This window comes from Odontesthes bonariensis, chromosome 22 (assembly GCF_027942865.1).
Source record: "Odontesthes bonariensis isolate fOdoBon6 chromosome 22, fOdoBon6.hap1, whole genome shotgun sequence".
NCBI classification, from domain to species: Eukaryota; Metazoa; Chordata; class Actinopteri; order Atheriniformes; family Atherinopsidae; genus Odontesthes; species Odontesthes bonariensis.
In genome coordinates this window covers 29,996,912-30,017,927 of record NC_134527.1, presented here as the reverse complement: position 1 = coordinate 30,017,927, position 21,016 = coordinate 29,996,912, and the positions used below count along the sequence as shown (strand labels likewise).

At 41.9% G+C, this 21,016-nt stretch overlaps 2 protein-coding genes across 6 annotated transcripts in view; both read right to left on the bottom strand.

Annotated features, from left to right (window-relative positions):
- Positions 1-3,950: 3,950 nt before the first annotated feature.
- ppiab (peptidylprolyl isomerase Ab (cyclophilin A)) lies at positions 3,951-6,892 on the bottom strand. The gene is made up of 5 exons (XM_075455200.1): positions 6,756-6,892; positions 6,163-6,193; positions 4,732-4,820; positions 4,484-4,656; positions 3,951-4,398 (listed from the first exon to the last, which is right to left on the bottom strand). Exons 1-5 carry the CDS (start codon positions 6,831-6,833, stop codon positions 4,263-4,265), a joined length of 507 nt encoding a protein of 168 aa, XP_075311315.1. The 5' UTR covers positions 6,834-6,892; the 3' UTR covers positions 3,951-4,262.
- Positions 6,893-9,611: 2,719 nt separating this feature from the next.
- The window catches only part of zmiz2 (zinc finger, MIZ-type containing 2), a 45,222-nt gene continuing 33,817 nt past the window's right edge, over positions 9,612-21,016 (bottom strand). For all 5 annotated transcript variants that reach the window (XM_075455236.1, XM_075455234.1, XM_075455233.1 and 2 more), the window contains 9 exons: positions 19,933-20,064; positions 19,531-19,636; positions 17,775-17,932; positions 17,624-17,691; positions 17,463-17,531; positions 16,816-17,057; positions 16,078-16,196; positions 14,256-14,456; positions 9,612-12,921 (listed from right to left, as the gene is read on the bottom strand). In XM_075455236.1, the coding sequence (XP_075311351.1) occupies positions 12,814-12,921; positions 14,256-14,456; positions 16,078-16,196; positions 16,816-17,057; positions 17,463-17,531; positions 17,624-17,691; positions 17,775-17,932; positions 19,531-19,636; positions 19,933-20,064 (1,203 nt within the window). In that variant the 3' untranslated portion in view covers positions 9,612-12,813. The remainder of the gene's footprint in view (positions 12,922-14,255; positions 14,457-16,077; positions 16,197-16,815; positions 17,058-17,462; positions 17,532-17,623; positions 17,692-17,774; positions 17,933-19,530; positions 19,637-19,932; positions 20,065-21,016) is intronic.

The following is a 21,016-nucleotide window of genomic DNA, read 5'->3' as shown; positions in this document are numbered from 1 at the left end:
ATAATATTTGTACTTTTGAGAACTTCCTCAAAGTAATCTCTTCAAATGATTTGTTATGTCTGATACAGCTTCATCCCAGCGGTTTATTATCTGTCAGGATCAGGTCTACGAGTCCAGTCTGCCCATCAGGATCTTCTCCATAAAAGCAGCTGGACTGGAAATGCCACAGTGGTGGGATACATTTAGGCTGGTGGATTATTTTCGGCCTCCTTATTGTAAAAAAAACAACCTTTTGTTTCTTTTTTGAACTAATCTGTAACATCAGCCCTCAGAGAGCTGATTCCTACTCAGTGATTCTTTCCCGTAGTTTTGGCCGTTGCGCGTCTTCCCTCAACTTTCCCTTCATTAAGTGCCCCGAACAACTCGTACAGTAGCTGTAGCGCAGGTCTAAAACCAGCACAGTTATGTAGCCCATCGTATTTCACTATTGTCAAAAATATGTAGTTGTTTACAGTACAGTTTGTGTTTTCCGTTTGGTGATGAAAAAGTTCAGTGTTTGGTTTCAAACCAGCGCATTCCAACAGTCGTCAACAGAAATTTTATGACCTAATTCTGAGCAGTATTTTCTGACGTTGTCTGTCCCGTAAACTTTTTAAGCATTGTACCTTATAAAACATCTTCCAGACTGGTGCATCTCTTCAACTTTAAAGTGACTGTTAGCTGGCCAGAGGAGTAGTGAAAGATTAGGAAACAATACCACAGACGTGCCAATGCAAAAGCTACCAACTGCCTGGATACCAGGAGAGTGCACGGTGTTCACAGTCGACTCTTTGTCTTGTGTTTTAAAGAATCCAGTGCTAAAATGTAAACCAGCTTTCCAAATGCCCTGGTGAGTTATTACTGATTACCTCAAGTATTTTATTTTCCCTGGCTTGTGGTCTCTGTCTGTGCTGTTTTATTGACCGAGCACAGGCGAGGCAGGACGAGGACACAAACAAACTTTACTCTGCTCAATGCAGAAAGTGTACATAAAAAAAGTGTGGATGTGTTGATTTGTAAAGTATTTGCCCATTTAAAGTTTCCATGAAATAACTGGGAGAGAGCTATTAACCTCTACACGTGCACACATTTACTTAAACAGGAAAGTTAGGGAGAAACCCGCCTAAAAAGCCCCCCTGCTCTGATTGGTCAGCTCCAGTGGCCTGATCAGGCTCCTCCCACTATTCTGCATCGATTCTGCTGAAATTCAAATCTTTGGAACATTCAACTGAACTCAAAATAATGAGTTTTTATTTATTGTTGAGACAGAAACTGATGCACAGGTGTCTTCTTGTCAAGTCAGATCACATAAAACAGCTAAATATCAAATGGGATTTCATGGGGACTTTAAAGCTTTTGTTTTGGATATTAAGTTGCTCTCCTGCAGTAGTAGATGAGACTGATGTGACTCATATCTACTCTGCATTCAGGAGATCAGAACTTGTTATTACACCGTTTTTGACATCATGTACAATCACTTTTGGTTTGAAAGCAGTTTTGTGTATTTCGTGAAATATCAAGCTACTAGTTTCAGTGGTATTTTGAAATGTGGTTTGGTTGAAAAGCATGCTAGATAAGGAAACAAAATGGACATGACGCTAGCAATTTGTAAGCATAAGTAATTGCCATCGTTGCTGGCTACTTAAAGACTTATGAATGACTCAGCTTGTCACATCAGAGTCTTTATTCTACCGGACTGTATATAAAGATGAGCCACCACTTCCTGCTACCATAGGAAAGCAGTCAGAATAGAAAAATGGGCACTATCATCTTGCGCTGATGATGCTGCTGACCAGATTGAACACCAGTTTCCAAGCTAACAACAGCTCAGCGTTTGCTTGCAAAAGAAAGTATTCGAGCCTCGCTGGTAAAGTTGCTGAATGTCTGTGGGTAACATCCCGCGTGAATTAGCATATTTAGGACTAAATGGTGTCGTACTTTCATTGTGTCCAGTGTCAGGTCATGTCAGCCCTTTACACGTCATTGTAACAGCTGTCATGTTGTATATCTTTGCGTGCAGTCTATGCCTTATAGTATTGAAAAATATTTGAAATAACCAAATTTTTTTGTATCAAATTTGGACTGAAGTCTAGAAATATGTAGTTACTCCTGCTCCTTCTTACACGTGTTACATTCTGTGTCAGGAAACTGGAGGAACACACAGTATGATGTCTTAAAACAGCAGAATCTGCCATCCACTCAGTTAAAAACACAAAAAGGGCAGGTATTTCGATAAATTGTGAATTCAAAGATAATTTGTGGACAGGAGCTCTTTAACCATTATGATCTTTAACTTTGTTGTACTGGATCTGAATATTTTGTATTTGTGATTTCATGGTGAAATGATTTGCTGTTGTTGGTCTTTGTTCCTTTTTCTATCTCTTCGTTTTCTTACAGAAAGCTTTCTAAAAGAAACTTGAATTCTTGTGAATTTATTTTTGTATCACTCTCTTTGAGGTTCACTGAAGAAGAAACTGGAAAAGGAGATGTTGATGCCTTAATCTGTGTTCTTCAAGTTGGTCTTTTTAATGTGAAAAATACAAAAAAAAATTGATATATTTGTTTTGATAAATTCTGTACTTGACTGTACATTAAAAAGAAAACTCTCTGAAAAGTGTTCCTGTGTTTTCTATGAAACAAAGGTGAACTGCACGGATTCCACAGTGAGTTACTGTGTTGTCCTCAGTGTTGAATTGATCTTAACCTCAGACCCACTCGCTTTGAGATCCATTCATTAGTTTTACAACTGCTAAAAAAGATTCAGAGCTCTTTCTAATTCAATTTGGCTCATGATTCCACTTGCAGTTTTGTTCGTGAAACCATACACCTGAGATTTTTTGTTAAGAAGACACACTCCTCCCTTTTTTCACATGTCGACACAATTTCATGAATTATCTCTGACCATCTATAGTCAGAGTAGCACAGAGAGACAGTAAAGCAGCTTATTTTACATCCACTTTAGGGCGTGGAGCGACCCACCCGACTTCACTTTGCCCCTTCTCCCTCAGAGTCTCTCTTCTGAGATCTGTGGTATTCAACAACCCTTTGGAGCAATTACTATGTCCCAGTCACTTTTAGTGACGCAATAGAATTTTCCCTACTCTTTGGCTCCCCCTACAGTTTTGGGATGTAACACCGCTCATAAAGCAATTTGCAGTGTGAGCCCTGCACATGTACAGCCATGCGCATGAATTTGGTGTCGTGTTGAAGAAGTCAGAAAGACGCCACCAAAAGCCCATAAAAAATTTGAGTGACTATAAAGCAAATCGGTGCGGTGCGGGGCTGGAAAGCAAAGCCGTGAGCCCCGGGTGGTCGAGGGCAGTTTTCAGACCCAGAAATGTGCAATTCAAAAGTCAGTGTACTTCAAAACGAGTCAGGAGCACATAGTCTTAAATTTGACAAACTTCTCCAGTGGCGCTGCTCTAAATGTTTAAAAGTTATGTCCCCTAAAAAATGGGTTTGTTTTTGTTTCCCAAGATAAGAAAACATGCAACGTAGAACAAAAAATATGAATGATTAATGCTTGAAGATCACTACTTTAATGAACACAGCAGCCCTCTACCTGTTCCACTGTTTAAAAAAAAGTATATTCCAGAAACTGAGTTGATTTTCAGTCCATTAACAGCCGCAGCCCGCCTCAATCCTAATGGGGCCGGAGTTAAAATGATGCCCTGAGGTCATCCATTAGCTTCATCAAGAGTAACCCTCATTTTATCTGTCCATAAAGCCTTTAAAAAGTCTGCCTTCAGGCATTTCCTGGTTGCAGTCTTTATGCTTCAGCATGTGAAGGTTGTTCACACACGGTTTCAGCCTTTGTCACCCTTGTGTTCCCTTACCATGACTTGTCCACTGAAAACGATGTCTTTGCACCTACTTTGAGACTACAGCGCTCTCTACTGGAGAAATCTCTCAACTATGTGAAGAAGAAGAAAAGAAAGAAAAGGCAGTGAACCACATGGAAGCCACAAACACCTCTTTACAAATCCCTTCGTTTATTTTCCACACCTTCTTTTTCCTGTTCAGGTCTGCAAGGTCTGTCCGAGCAACCGTGAGCTAAAACAGACATTTTTTTTCTAATGTTGTGATTGAATAACACAAACTCTAAAATACAGATATGATCACAGATCAGAAATCAAGAAATCAGTATAGTTTTATTCAGCTTTTGATTACAAATGATGTCCTTAAAAGGGCAGATTAGAAAGTAACCCAAAATGACAGAACAAATATAAACACAAACATTTTCCTTTTTTACCGCAGCAGCTGAACCAAAGAGCTGTGCTGCACTATTTCAGCTCACCACAGTCAGCAATGACAGCCTTGGCTTTAGGAGTGCCGCTCTTTGTGCCCTGCTTCTCCATTGCCATGACAACATCAATGCCTTCCACGACGCTGCCAAAGACGACATGCTTCCCGTTCAGCCTGGAGAGCAGAGCAGCCCATTAGTATGTGAAGCAACGCCTGGAACATGCTGAAAGTCCTGGCAGTCGCTCAGAGAGGGGCTCACCAGTCGGTGGAGGCGGTGCAGATGAAGAACTGGGACCCGTTGGTGTTGGGCCCTGAGTTCGCCATGGACAGCGTCCCCATTCCCATGTGCTTCAGCTGGAAGTTCTCATCAGGAAACTTGTCTCCATAGATGGATTTGCCTCCAGTTCCATTGTGCTTGGTGAAGTCTCCACCCTAAAAACGACACACACTCATAAACTCCAGCTGACTCAGCAGAATTACGGCTGATAAAGACACTCTCATCCGTACCTGACACATGAATTTAGGGATGACACGATGAAACGAGGAGCCTTTGTAGCCAAAGCCTTTCTCTCCTGTGCACAAAGCGCGGAAATTTTCTGTAAAATAAAACCAGTGTCACCTTTTTTAAGGTGTAAACGCCACATGCAGTACAGGAAAAATAGAGCTGGGGCCTCAAACTCAAACCTTTAGAGGCCAATGATGGTCAGAGGGGATGAAACGTTTTAGCGTTCATACAGCTGAAGATCCCTTTGTTCTCGCCTGTATGTTTTACTGCTTTTGGAAATATTAAGTAATATTGGCACATCCATGATCATCAGTTGTTGGTGATACTTTAGTGGTTTTTAATGTCTTTGGGGTTAATAATATCTCTGTAAAGTCATTTTTCTTTGCAGTGCTTGTGGGTCTCGGGATCAGTTTGTGGTCTTTGAACATAAGTCTGTGTGGTGGTTTTGAGTCTCTGGGGTTACTTTGCGTGTCTTTTTCATGGTTTTGAGTCTCTTGGTTGCTGTTTTGCACCTTTTCGTGGATTATTCTAGCGTTCACCAACATCTATGTGGTTGTTTTCATTCTCTTTCTGGTTTTGAGTGACCATTTGCATTCCTTCAGCATCTTTAATTGCTTTAATTCTCTGTGGTTGTTTTGTGTTCTTTTTGGAGGTTTTTGTTACTGCAGCTTATTTGAAATCTTTTTGTATCTACTTGTGGTTGTTTTGTACTCTTGTGGCTGCTTTTTCTTTGTCTCTGAACACCGTTTCTGTTTTATTTTTTTAATCTAATGCTTCCTTTTTAGTTTTTGTGGTCAGTCGAGCTCCTTCTGCATGTTTTCAGCCATCTGACTCTCTGTAATTGTTTTTGGGTCTCTTTATGGCTGCAGAAATTCTCCATCTAATTAGAATTAGAACTTCTTTGTAATCCTTTTTGCAGTTAGTCACTTGTTAGATTAATGGCACCTTGCAGATTAGACAAAAAACACTTCTAACTCCACAAAAACACACATTAAACACAGGAAACTAGTCTGAGATCTCTGCTAACCACCATGTTGCAGCTGTTACTGAATCTACTACATGAACACACAAAGCATATAGGCCATCTCTCCTGCACTAAGTAAATAGGTCACATAACTATGTGGGACAGAGGCACAGTTATGCATCATGCAGATTTGCTTGTCAGGAGCATCACAAATGTCACGAGTCCAAAATCAACACATCACCTATTTACAGCTTGAGGAAATAACCAAAACCATTATTATTGACCTAAATAGCTCCTTCAAATAGTGATTACACTCACGTTTAGCTCATATAGTTCATGTGTTGAGATGACACTCTGTTTCACCCACAGCCTCGACCCAGATTTAGAATAAATACTGCCGGGGACTAATGAATATACACTTCACAAAGAAAAGAGTAAAGGCAGCTCTGCAGTTAATAAGCTTACCCACCTGCAGTCTTTGGGACCACATCAGCTCGCAGCTGCCAAACAGAGATTTCAGTGAGTAGAAAAGAAATGAACGACCAAACAGTAACACAGGCGAACAGTGAAAAATGAGGCTTTTCTTTAGGATGCTTGATTTTTCAGGGTGAAAACTACCAAAAGATGCCATCCTCCCATTAGAGTGGCCTAAACCTGATCATATTTTGGTGCTTTTTGCTTGAAATAATAATAAAAAAAACATCAAAAAGTCTCAATTCTTAGAAAATAGAAACACTGGACGTCAATCATTCGCAGCCTGACCAGCAGAGCTTTCTGTTGGAATGAGCTGCAGGTCAGGCTGCTGTTGGGCGTTTCCAGCACATCTCAGGTCATGTTGGGAGTCTATAACAGCTGCCTTCTGCTCTGATACCGTTAGATATGCTTTACTACAGGAAAAACTGTGAAACTAAAAGCTGCATGGGACAACTTAACGCGCTGAAATATGTCTGTCACAGCTACAGGATGTCTACAAACCGCGCAGATGGATTTGAAACATTTGGATTATTTTAAAGCTGAACCTGATCGTATTGGACATAAAATAAAATAAACAGCAGACCTTACCTCCATTATAATCCGGCCAGTTTGGGCGCCATCAATAGAGATGTCAAAGAAAACTCTGGGGTTTCCCATATTTATCATCCAGGGTGGATTCCCTTCGCGTCAGCTTCACCCAGATTTTATAAGTATGTTTATATATATATGGTGTGATGGAGCCCAACAACAGCCAATCACAGCTGCGTCCTCCTGACAGGATTCAGAATGGACCAATAGAAACACAGATGGGCGGGGTCATTCTAAATATGATGTCAATTGGCATCTCTATGGCAACAAGCCCACCTTTAGCGGTGTATAAAAAAGCTGTAGTCCAAATAAATCAATAAAACGATGCAAAACACGGGATTAAATCCATATTCATACAACTGCTGGAAAAATGGACTGACTAACCAACCAAGGGATAAAAAATTGCTTTGATTGCAGACAGTAGTAACCCATGGTATTTTTAATAATTTGATTCAGCTGAATTTAATTTGATAACACAGATCCATTTTTGTTTTTAGGCCTACAGTAAAGGTTTTTATCACTTTGATATTTCCATTCCTTCCCCCAACACTAAGACGTTCTGACATTGAGAACACCAAGTGATGAAGAGTTTCAGCTGTTATTTTATCCCATTCTTCCTGCTAACAGTGTGCAACAGTACGGGGGGGTGGCTGCTTCAAAGCTCTCCCGGTCCAGCAGCCGTACCCTCTTCTTCCTCAGCCGTGCCTTTGGAATGTGTGCAGAATGTGCTTTTACACTGTCTGGTTGAAAAATGCATGGACGTCCCTGGAAAATCTGTGAACTTTTCTGCATTGATGCTGCCATCACAGAAGTGGAAATGAGCTTTGCTCATTGGGGCCCTGATCCAAGCCCATCCCATCCCAGAGCCTGGCTGCAGGGACTGCTTGCTGACAGCAGGCTGGATGCTGCTTTGGCTCTTTGCTCCATTTCTTCCAACAAAGATCTGGAACACTGATGGCTCTGACCACAGCACACGTTTCCACCCTGTGACGCTCCATCCCAGACGCCTCCGAGCCCAGAGAAGTGCACCAGGTTAACATCAGGCTTCTTCTCTGTGAATGGAACTCTGGATCGTAGTGCTGGACAAAGGTTTCCCACAGTAATCCCTTGTCCGTGTGCTTCTATCAGCTGTTGATGAATGAGGGTTCCTGATGCAGCGCCGTCTGAGGGGTCAGCGGTCACGGGGGTCCAGCTTAGGCTTGTTCCCTTGTTCTTTACACACTGAAACTCCTCCAGATTCCCTGAATGCTTTAATGATATTCTACTCTGTAGAGGGAGAAATATGCAAAAATCCTTCTCAGCCTTTCACGGATGCTACTTTCGTACCAAATCGCATTAACGATCACCCGTAGACGTCACTTATTTCACTAATAACTTTTTTTAAATATCATTACTTGCCCTAAATTGGACATTTATTGGATATAAATATGGATATACACTATATTTCCAAAAGTATTCACTCACTCATCCAGATAACTAATTTCAGGTGTTCCAGTCACTTCCATGGCCACAGGTGTATAAATCCAAGCACCTCAGCATGCAGACTGCTTCTACAAACATCTGTGAAAGAATGTTTCTCTCTCAGGAGCTCAGTGAGTTCCAGCATGGTACCATGATAGGATGCCACCTGTGCAACAAGTCCAGTGGTGAAGTTTCCTCTCTGCTAAATATTCCACAGTCAGCTGTCAGTGGTGTTATAACAAAGTGGAAGCGACTGGGCAGCTCAGCCGTAAAATGACAGAGCGGGGTCAGAGGATGCTGAGGCTCATAGTGCTCAGAAGTCACCAACTTTCTGCAGAGTCAGTCGCTGCAGACCTCCAACCTTCATGTGGCCTTCAGATTAGCTCAGGAACAGCGCGCAGACAGCTTCATGGAATGGGTTTCCATGGCAACTGCATCCAAGCCATACATCACTAAGTGCAATACGATGCGTCGGATGCAGCGGTGTAAAGCACGCCGCCACTGGACTCTAGAGCAGTGGAGACGCCTTCTCTGGAGGGACCAATCACGCTTCTCCATCTGGCAACCTGATGGAGGAGTCTGGGTTTGGCGGTTGCCAGGGGAACGGTACTGGTCTGACTGCATTGTGCCAAGTGTAAAGTTTGGTGGAGGGGGGGTTATGGTGGGGGGCTGTTGTTCAGGAGCTGGGCTTGGCCCCTTAGTTCCAGTGAAAGGAACTCTGAATGCTTCAGCATACCAAGAGATTTTGGACACTTTCATGCTCCCAGCTCTGTGGAAACAGTTTGGGGACGGCCCCTTCCTGTTCCAACATGACTGCGCACCAGTGCACACAGCAAGGTCCATAAAGACATGGAGGAGCCAGTTTGGTGTGGAAGAACCTGACTGGCCCAAACAGAGTCCTGACCTCAACCCGACAGAACACCTTTGGGATGAATCAGAGCAGAGACTGTGAGCCAGGCCTTCTGTCCAACATCAGAGTCTGACCTCACAGATGAGCTTCTGGAAGAATGGTCAAAATCTCCCATAAACACTCCTAAACCTTGTTGAAAGCTTGCCCACAAGAGTTGAAGCTGTTATAGTTGCAAAGGGTGGGCCGACGTCATATGGATTAAGAATGGGATGTTACTGAAGTTCATATGAGTGTAAAGTCAGATGAGCGTGTATGTTTGGCACTATAGAGTACATTAAGGAATTAAATTAGGCAGAGGACAAAAAGCATTACATTTCTTGGTTCCATGTTGTACGCAATGACCTGAAAATCAAAGTAAACCTTTTTTCCTCATCATCCCAACCTTTTCTGGTTTGGGGTTCACTACAAAGTATTAGATACTTGATAAACAGGTGAACTAAAAACTAGCCATGTCAAAAACAATAACAGCTGGATGAGTTGGCCAGTTCTTTAAACCCATCTTTTCTTTATTCTCAATCAAATAGTCCTGCATGACAACATTTTATGTGCATTTTATTTGCCAATGTAGTCTGGAATTGGAGCTGAAATGTTACAGTTTCTTAGAAAACGTTAAATAGAACAGCCTTTCTTTGCTTCAACACACATGCGGGTCATCTGGAAGCATCCATAACAAGCTCTTTTTGTCAAATAGTGACTTTTAATTCAGATTTAGGAGGGGGACAAAGTAACTGTGGGTACAATGATGATTATGATTAAAAAATAAATAGAAAATAATGTCAGTTACAATGTGTTACAAAATATGTGGAATAGTTTACATATTTAAAAAAAAAATTATTCTTTTTCTAGCAAATTTGCAGTTAAATAGTCCATCATTTCCAAATATAACATTGTTTTGTTGCTCAAATTGGCAAAGAACATGTTTTGTTGTTGCCTTGTGGAGGCAGATGTTGACCCACAAAGGGTGCGGTCGCACAATCAATCCTAGAAAAACGACGTCAGCTTTAAAAAGTGGTATTAAGAATCAACCCCTGCGTCTTACTGCCAGCTGACTGTTTTCTGTCATACATGCAGCTATGTATGTACCACCTTCACATTTATACAACTGCTTTATAGTTTTCTAACATAATGTATACAGTGCCAACAATGATCCATTATCCAACTAATGACATTAAAATTACCATGATTAACAATTAGTTTGATACACACACGTTCTCTAATGAAAACAGCTGATTATACAGTACATAAACCCGTGTCAGGATGGGTTATACATGTCAAACCATTTAGAAACATACAAATAGCGTTCCAATGGCAGAAAATGCCATGACACACAGTTCATTTACAGTATGCTTGAGACCCTGAAACAGGGTGGCCCAACAAAGGAAAGGAAAGGTGGAGGTGTGGGGGTCGTATTTCACAGTGCTGAAGGATGTAGAAACAATGGGCCTCAACACGCTCCCAGCATCATTTATTAAAAGTGTCATTTTCTGTTGAGTTCATCTTCAGATCTTTTCTTTCATCACTTCTCTGCTCACATTCATCATCTTCCTGAGAGTGTAACATCAAAGAAGCTTGAGGATATCATCTTTATACCATCTGATCGTCCACTATTCCCATGAAAAATGACCAAAACCAACAATGAAGGTATCCTGTTTAGTGACTGGTCTGTTCAAATTTGGACAAGAGAGTAGAAATACTCAAAAACCCGATTGGATAATATAATATGAGGCTCAGAGTTCAAAGATCTGCCATGATTCTGGAAATCCAAACATCCGCAGCTAAAGACAAGTCTGGACAGCCTGTCAACTTTTACATTTTGATCTATATTTTTAAACAACATATTATAATAAAAAAAACAAAAAAACAAAACAGACACTACAGTACATACTGATATAATCTGATGTTTGTGTACTTTTTCCTCTTGTAAAGCCGTGCCACAGAGCGTATTACCGTCCGCACTCATTCTTTAAAAAAAGCAACTAGCATTTAATGTAGCGACATGCTGGGCACCTGTGACTACTTCCCTTTTAAGACGGGCATCAGAGCAGCGCTGCGCTGGCTCGTCTCCCCTGATAGCCCGACCCCGGCTGTGAGCAGCACATAAAAAACCCAGCTCTCCAATTCGTTTCTTTTTTTAAAATTAAAACAGCTGAAATCATTAAGACCCAAATCTAAAGGACTGATTGTAAATCAACATCGCTTTAAAAGTGCCAACTGGAACTAAAAACAAGGTACTTCATGGTGCGTTTCAGGTACACTTTGTAACTTCTACCGTCCGTGTCAGAGTTCATGCTGCGCACAATTTCACCTTGTAAATCTAAAACAGTTGCTGTTTTCCTCCTTATTTATAATAATAGATACATGGAATTCTTTACAAAAAACAGACTTAAAACATAATTAATAATGTTTTTGTTTTTTTTAAACTTCACTCCGTGTGCCACAAGCAATTTGGTCGCGTTTTTCTGATTCCAATTGTTCCTTCACCCACACAGACTTCACATATGAAACGCCTGTGTTCCTACAGCGAAAGTAAAGTAATGAAAAAAGGTGCACACCGTCGTGGAGTTTCAGATACCGGCATCTGTGCCAGTTCTAACGTGAAAGGTGCTGAAACCGAATAACAGAAACAGAAAATACAGCGACGCGTCATTTTCTGGCAACACGGGCGAGCTGAAAACATTCCTTCTTAAAATGAGATTAAAATGGGATTTTTAAGATAAACATCGGAAGTAGAGACAGTGTAGAGAATCAAAACTACTGAGAGATGAACAAACAGTGCTGGTTTTGGATTTTTCATGTCTTTTGTTGAGAACAATAATATGGAATATTAAAATCCTAAAGGTCTTTCACTCATGCAGGATGATTGCTTTGTCTAAAGGTTTTCTGAACCGCTCGTAAATAAAGCTTAAATTTGAAATGTGGACTCCATAGTTCAGCTGAATACTGCTGCCAAATTGAGTGGAGGGTCCCATAAATCATCCGTGTGAAGACCTTTATTCTTTACCGAGTTGTTATCCGGGATGAGAAAACAACCCCACAGCTGCACGCGCATCATCACGTGAGCGTTGATGGAAAGAAGAAAACTCAAGAGTATGGAAAAATGCTCGGCTGTCTTTTGGATTCAGATCTACTAAATATTCTCAGTGCCACTCCATCATACTTTAACAAACATTCAGCTGGACGTATTTGGTGGTTTTGGACACTTTGGAATCTGTTCTATTGTTTTGTTTCGTTTGGACAGTGTGAATAAAGTTTGGACCCACAGCTGAGTTTCCTACGACAGACCTACAGGTGGAATCTGCTGGTTTATGGGAAATTATTCCACAATGAGGACAATGCTGCAATATGCAATGAACTTTACTGTCCTCCAACTCCAGCTTCCATCATCCTGGCCGACAGAGAATCATCACGATGAAAGAACCCTCGAGCCTGCGATTTGTGCGATAGTTTAAACTGCTGGTCAGCAGAGTCAACGGTTCTGTTCCTCATACTCACCCGTCAGCGTCCACAGGGGAACACTGTTCCTCCCTGCATCACCGCACTGTACTCAATGGATTTCAGAGGACACTTCAGAAAGAAAGAGAGACACCAAAAAACCCACCATCACTCACGCTCACTGTCACTCACACACACAGTGGGTGCAAACAGAGCCGACACAGGCAAACAGCAGGCTGCTCCGGAAGCCGGAGCTCAGTTGTTCTCGAACAGCGCCAGCAGGTCGTCGCTGCCGTTGTTTGGGAGGTCGGGGGGGCCCAGGTAGGACAGCAGCTCGTCCGGGTTGGTCAGCTCAGGAAGAAGCTTCATGACAGACAATTTTAAAAGCATCATTAGTTTTTCTTTGATCCGCCTGTTTCCTCTGAGGTCAGGCATGAAAAATACCAACTACAGAGACACTCAAGTCCACACGTCTAAAGTGAGCTTAAAGGGACACTGTGTAATTTCTTCCCCCATCTAGTGGTGCAATTTTATTTTGCAAAGTCGAATGAATTTGCTCTCTAGTGCCTCGCGTTTTCAAATGTGCGTTGAACTACGGCAGGCGGTATGTGTCAAGATTCAAGAAGCTCACGTTGCCTTTTCAATTCTCTTTTTGGCTTTTTTGGCGACGAGGATCCCTTCTCCTGTGGCGTGGCATAACTATGGTCTTCCATTGCGAACAAAAGTGCAGGCCGTTCAGGCTGGTTTATACCAGAGAATGTCTAATGGCGTAGACTGGCTCTGTTTATACCTGCGCGCAAACGTGACGTCAAAATGGGGAAAACACAACGACTTTTTCACGCAGCTTCAAACATATTCATTCCACTTGTAAAAGTATGTTTGTATTTTTAAAATTGAAATGAATAGTTCTGAACCAGGACAAGCAGCTGGACACCAGATAAGATGTGAGCTTACCGCTCCTTCTGGATTGATTGAGTTTTCTAGAATGTCGCCAGACTTATTCTACTAAATTTGGCCTCAAATGTTTGCACTCTTTGAGAGCTGCAGAGGAAAACTAAAAGTATGTGCTGGGACCCAACTCTGTGCAGAATACTAACTGTATAGAAGACATTTTTGTAGTTGGTATACACTAAATCGTCATACTTCTCTGATTTAGGTAAATGCTACTTCTGAATGTATTTTGAGGCAGATGTCTTGTGTTGTTTTTTTTAAATTGGGCTTATTTCGGGAGTGGTCAGACCAAGAAATAAATATACATTAAAGCTTGGGAAGTTTTTTTTTTTTTATTTATTTTTGCGGGGCTTGAGATAACGAAGCAATGTGGATGTAATGATATCGGTGCTTTCTAATTCACGGCGTGCACATGTCATGCAAGACTGAAACAATAGCATTTGTCTTCACTGTAAAAGGGGTGGTGTATAAAGCGTAACTGTAACATATTGTATATTAAAAAAAAAAAAAAAAAAAAAGGGGAAAACGTGATTCGAAGTGCTTTATGTCCCTCTCGGCACTTCGACGTTTTTCATAGACCGGAAGGACATGGCAGCCTCCATAGAGCTTGTCCGCTCTATGTAGATACAGACAAGTTATTCTTCACTCAGGAGGATAAGTGAGATTTTTGACAGAGATAATTTTACACCAATGAGGACTAATTTATGAATGAATATGTAACACATGACCCAGTGGTTTCCACTCACATCGAGAGTGTGATCGGGTCCTTCTCCTCCCGGACCGACGAGACCAAAAGAGCCTTCGCTCTGCAGCCGGGAATTCTGGGTACCCGCGCCCCGCTGGGGCAGGGGGCTGCCGGCGTCACCGAGACTCTGGCTCCCATGGACACCCGAAGCGTGCTGCTGGAGCATGCTGTGAGCGTGTTCGATTCGTCCGGAATGAGCCGTCTGAGAGCAAAGACAAATGAGACGGAGAGCAGGACGCAATCTTTATTTTCAGGACTAAACTTTATCCTTTCACTCCACCTCACCTCGCACCAGGCAAACGTGACTTTTTTAAGAAGTCGTAGCAGCAGACGTGTGGGACAGGAGCAGCACATACACCTTGGTTTGACTTTTACAGGCAAAAATACAAACACGGTTTCAGAACAGTTGGGACACCGTAGGACATTTGACCTCTTCTTTGAAATTGGAGTTGCATATATTTAAAATTTCCCCACCTGCCTTTGAAAGAGAGATAAATGGGGAATTTAAAGAGGTTTTTGGTTATTTTTAGGCCTGAGCAACGATTTCTGTGCATCATTGAAAGGAAGATGAGGTCAAATTTAAATTACCTGAGATTATTAGTGAGTCATTCAGGTTTATACTTTTGGATGTTTTATGCAACTTGACATATTTTTACTTTTTTTTTTTCTCCCCAGTGAACATTTTCTGTACATCTGTAAAGCCTCATATGCTGCATCTGCATGTGAGCCATTATGAGAGAGGTAGGCTTAATGATCCCACAACAGAAACTTTTTCCTGAGAAATATCTGTTCCAACAACAGACAGACCTGCTGCAGACTGAGAGGATCCTCTTATCAGCTCAATTTCATCTCCACGTGCTGTTGCTGTTCTCATCTTTACCCAGAAATGCTTCATCCAAACAGGAAAAATAAAGCTGCTAAAATTCAGGCCCAACATGGTAAAAGGGATTAATACCAGCAGTTCTAAACATTGAGGCCAGAAGCGCTACACAAACCAAAAGGTTCGCTTCTGCCGCCATGCTTTCCACAATGCTCTTATTAAAAATGATCTTCTTCAACATCTGAAAGGTTTTAATCGAGCTAAACCTGAGGAAACAGCGGATTAATCTGCGTTTTGGTGCTCAGCTTCCCGTCTCATCCAGATGATGCGTTGCCTAAATGAGTTAAATAACAGACACTTAGCTCATGGCACAGTGCAGTCATGACATGGCTGTTATTAATGCTTAGTCAGCCATTAACCTTGTAGCACCCACAGTTGCAGATATGCAACAAGCTTTTTATTTATTTACATTATTTATTTACATTATATTTACATTACATTATTTGATTTTTTAAATTTACATACATTATTTACATTCATGTGTAATATTTTTTTACATTACATTTTATGTGCCGACAGTTGTCACAGCAATCATTTTCTTGGCTCAGTGAATTACACTCTGCTTTGCGGTGGTCTGTTCTAGTTGGTTCTGCTCTCGTTTGGTGTGGTCTGCTTTGTCCACCTTTCACAGCGCTAATGGGAGCTCAGCTCTCCAAATTGTATTATTACAAAATTAATCAGGAAAGCCCACAGTTGCAAATATGCAACATTGCCTAAAATGATCAAAAATAGCCCAATTCCAAAAATATTGGTTTATTCCCACCCAAAAAGATGCAAGAAGAGCCAAAATGATTTTTTTCAATGATCACTCATATGCTTGGGTGCTACAAGGTTAAGGAAAGAGTCCTGAGTGAAGTGGACAGAACAGACGTCACTGTGGCCAGGGGCTGCATGGTGTCAGGAACACATGTATTATGTGAAAGCGGGTTTAAAGGTATCGAACCTGCTCAGACTGATATGAGAGAGGAGGTGGTCCGGAGGGGGCGTACTCTCCCAGTGTAGGGGTCCCGGGAGTGTTGGGGAAGTCTGTAAATCCTGTTTGGCCGGAAAATCCCTGGCTTCCTGTAAAAGGAAAACACAGCAAATGTTGCTTCAAACTGACAAACAGAGACAGGTTAATGCAGACTTTGGGTTTCTGCCTTTGCAACAGTGCAGAATGAGAGAGAACTTCAAGCTGTGGACTAAAAGAAGGAACCTTATCCAGCTGGAGTCCTGATGGAGCGGGAAAGAAAGAGGGGCGTGTTCTCAGCACATGAGAACACGTGTACAAACAGCTCGGGTGTTAAATCCGTTCCATTTTAATTTACTTTACACATGAAAATAAGCAACATTATACAGCCAAAAGCTCATCAAATGTGAATCAGGGGTTCAAGATGAGGTTCCAAAGATCAGAACCTGAAGAGGGGGATGGTTCTGGTTTGTTAAACCACCTGGAGTTGAGGTTCTGTTTACAATTGAAGTTGGTCTCATAAGGGTTTAAAAAAAACAAACAGTCTAAATCAATTACTCCTTAAAGGAAATCCTCTGCAAGGGATGGAGATTTCAAATGACTGCCTCTTCATCCAGGACTGGCTGCCCCGATTCAATTCAAAATCTAGATGAACAGCAAAGCAGACCGGCCCGTTGCCACCAGGTTCTGTTCTAGTCGTCCGACTTCATGTCACACTTTGTAATGAGTTACCTGGCCTGCTGTAGTCAGGGGTGTTCCTGCCTCCTGCAGTCAAACTCTGGTAGGGCGACGACGCCGGGCCCAGAGCTGCGATCATTTCCATCACATTGGGAAGGACCATGTGACTCGGGCTGACCGTGCGGCAGCGTTTCAGGACCGGACCGTCAGGCTCCTCCTTTATGTGGAGGTCCGGTTTGATGGGCACCGGCCTCCAGCCACACACCGGGTCGATGGTGATCTCCTCGTAGTCCGAACTGAGGAAGGAAACAGAAAAGAGTTGAATTGGATTGCATCTTTTAGGTGCCTTGAGATGAGATTTATTGTAATTTGGTGCTATAGAAATAAAAGTAAATCTGAATAAATTGTGAGGCTTTTATTGGTTGGACAGCCAGCTCATGGGAATTTCTAATTTCCTGTGCTCACCACTTTATATGAAAAATGTCTGTTTAGTTATATCATACATTCCACTTTGAGTTTTCTTTGAAAAACTTCCTTTAAACTAAATGAAATGAAATACTGTCCAGTATTTAGTTTACCTGGAAGAGTTTAGGATTTAGCTGATGTTGATGGGTGATAAGTAGAACACAAATAGCTTTTTTAATCCAGTCTTGTTCCAGCTGCCCACTACTTTGGCTTTGTTTCCAAGAATCGACACTTACTTCTGAATGTAGACAAGAATCCCCAGCATGTATTGGTCAACTTCCAGCCCTTCGAGCAAAGCTGTTTTACTGTGAATGAGAGGAGGAGACAAGCTGGTTGAATGTCACGCTGATAAAAGGGAATTTGATTTGGAAAAGCTGGAGCTTGGTGAGGCACCTACTTGCACACAGGACATCTCCAAGTCCCTCTTTCACAATTCAGTTGCAAATAGGACTCCAGGTCAAAACACTGGGAAAATGAAAGACACACATGTGACAACTGTTTGGCTTGACCTGGGTGCAGACTGCAGGTGAGAGCGGGGGGGGGCTCACCTGTATGTGCCTGCAGTCGTGGCCTCTGGCTGGCAGCTGGATTCGTCTGAAGGTGATCGGGCATTTGAGAGAAACTTTGATTGCCGTCTGCTCCACTCCGTCCTCTCCGTTCAGACCGGGCGTCCCGGGGATTGTGCCGCTACTGAAATTTCTCTTGACTGAAACAAACCCACAGTAAAGGAGAACTTTAACAACCTCATTGGAGAGACATATTTTCCATGTCTGACAAACACACTAAATGCGTGTTTGAAGCTCATTTAAATGTGCGAACAGATGTTCAGATGATGTTTACTGTTGCTGTACTTCACCGTTTGTAATTACCGTGTAATAGCAATACCTACGACTTCTCCTGGATCTAGAAGGTAAACTTTTTAACGTCAAGATAAAAGATGAGACTTTATCGTCTCAGAGGGACATTTGCCTTCAACACAACACCACAATAATCCGCACTGAGATTCGGTCTGAACATGGAGCTTCCGGAAATCACTGATGTGAGCCTTAAAGGTGAGTAAAAGTAGCTGATCCCAGGACTGTGGCCATTATGGTGGATTTACGATTGGAAAACAATGATGTGATCTTGATTAAAAAAAACACCTTGGAGCGAATGAACAGACTTTTAGATTTGTTTAACAACAACAAAAAAAGAAATATTTAAATAACTTAAATAACCGTCAGCCATGTTTAACAATTTCAATAAAGCTAATAAATAAAGTTGTTGATGTACAATTCAGAAGTAAAGTCCTATTTATCTGATAGATTCAAGCTTGTTCATGTAAATGAGTTATTCATGGAGTTCCACAGAGCTCTATACCTGGACCTTTGCTTTTCATCTTATACCGTACGTACTGCCGATAGGCAATTAGCAGCTCGGCCTAAAAAGCTGTTCAGACAAACACCAGATGGGCCGGCCATACTGTGGGTCGACAGTACGACTTTTTAACGACGGGGGAAAAATATGGAGCAAAGGGCCTCAGTCTACCCCGTCGGCTCGGCTGTGTCAGGGAACTTCAGCCTCTGTGCACGCGACACCAGCTCAACTGCTGGAGCAACGTGACGTTGGGGTTGCTGTGAGTTTGATGTTGAATCCATCCATGATAACGTTGCTCTTGGCGTCCCATCACCTCAGGAAGTTGAGGCGGAGGCCACCCGCTCCGCCTGGAGGTTTCCTCCTTTTAAAGGCATTTCCCCTACTGTCACCAAATGAATCCTTTTGGTCTCCACCCATGTACAACAGTGCCGTACAAATAAAAACTGAACAGAAAAGACTTGATGACACCAAAGCCTTCTCTTTTTATCCCCACACTGCTCTTCTTCTCCAGTCATTGCTGCTGTTTGCATCCAGTTCAAACCTGGTGCCGACCAACAGGACAGTGAAGGGAACTGGTCTTCCCAGTCTTCCATTTTGAGTGAGTAGCAAGTTTTCAAATTTCAATTTGAAAGTCATCTCTTGTAGCAGGCATACCATTTAAGTAAGTGACAGACTCAGCACCTATTCCCATAAAAAGGATAATATGCGTGAATATGTTGAAGAGTCTTTGGGGGATACCAGCTCACTTTTAAAACCCAAAGAGTCTGAGATCTTCGTCATTCAAAGGTCTAAATGTAGAGACACCCTCCACAGTTAGAGCTCCGGGACTTATTTTATTTTATTCCTCTTTATGTTTCAATGTGTCCCGTCGTCACCCTAAGACCTCTGTCACCGTGTTAGATTACTGTTAAAGCCCTTGTTCTGTGAGAGATGGAGAAGTTCACTCACTCTTGGTGATGCAGTGCTCGGCTGGCAGCAGCCTCTTCTTCATCAGACCCTGCAGGACGGACCTGATGGACGGTCTGTGCACCAGCTGTAACACAAACAGATGGGACTGGGGCCGAAGAGAGAGGAGGGAAAACAGAATGCATTCAGATGGGATCTGATTCAATTCAATTCAATTCATTTTTATTTATATAGCGCCAAATACAACAAATGTCATCTCAAGGCACTTAGATAGTAAGTCCAATTCAAGCCAATTGGAATTCAATTAATTAATAATAATCATAATTCATAAAATAATCCAATTCGTTCATATAGAGCCAATTCAAAAACAATTTCCTAGCTAAGAAAACCAACAGATTGCATCTGGTAGGTTGCACTGCAGCCATTCATTTCAAGGCGACTTACACAGCAGCATGCCGTCACTGTGATCTGCACCGTGTTGCGCCCGGGTTGACACACTTGCTTTAGGTACAAGGGCTTGTGGGAAGTTTTGTTGTCACCTCGTTCAATAGACAAAGGAGTCGCGTTCACGCTGACCTGCAACGGAAAATAAAGAAAACAAAATTGGAATCAACTCTTTTTTTTTTTGCTTTGTTTTTCCCATCTGATCTCTGGGTTCATTTGGGAAACTGTTCCATGCCAACACTTTGCACATGTTGCATCTTAATGGTCAGGAAAAAAAAACTCGGACCATGGAGCAGATGTGATCTACTCCAACATCAGTGCACTGGTTGCTGGTTAGTTTTAAGATTGAATTTCATTCCATCAATGCAGCTTCATTGATTTAGATTCTTCCCACTTATCAAACATACTTGACTCGAGTTGGGATTTTAAGTGTGAAAGCAAAGTAAGAATGCTTCTTTAAAAAGCCTCTCTGATAGATTATCAACAGTCTTATCGTCGTGTTATGATTTGTGTTTTAATGTCTAATTTTATTTTCCGATGCTTTGTGCCGTTACTCTGATTTGTCTTGGGTGGAAATCATTTCTTTTGTCATTTTTAATCTCTTAAAGTACTTTTTAATACCTGATAAAGATGTGCTTTGAACAGAAAATTGCATCATTATTATTCTGCTTGCTGCTGTAGATTCAATTCCAAAGATCCCATCCACAGGTGTGACTTTAGTCCTGTCATGTACCTTTTCATCCACCTCAAGCCGCCGCTGTTATGCCTCCGAGATGGCAAGAGGCGAAATGATGTCGCACAGTGTTTGATTTTACATGTTAAGCTCTGAAACGCAGAACTCGCCACTGTAACCAACTGTGCTGTCGTTACTCAGATGATTCTGCCAACCCGTTTGAGGCGATGTGGCTCTGTTTTACAAAGAGGTGCAGCGGTGGGCCGATGAGGCGTGAAATGTACATTCATCTTACAATCATCTTAAAAGCAGAATTCATTAGAAATGTTAATAACTGTTAATCAAATCAAAGCAACAAATCCTTAATAAATGACCTAAAAAGGTAAGATATTCAAGATTCAAAGTTTTATT

What these genes read in the sequence shown, in the direction of transcription:
- ppiab (XM_075455200.1), bottom strand. Translation starts at nt 6,833, where the DNA reads ATGATAAATATGGGAAACCCCAGAGTTTTCTTTGACATCTCTATTGAT. An exon ending in TCCCTAAATTCATGTGTCAG is followed by an intron (nt 4,657 to 4,731) that starts GTACGGATGAGA and finishes TGTCGTTTTTAG; the next exon opens with GGTGGAGACTTCACCAAGCA. An exon ending in TGCACCGCCTCCACCGACTG is followed by an intron (nt 4,399 to 4,483) that starts GTGAGCCCCTCT and finishes TCTGCTCTCCAG; the next exon opens with GCTGAACGGGAAGCATGTCG.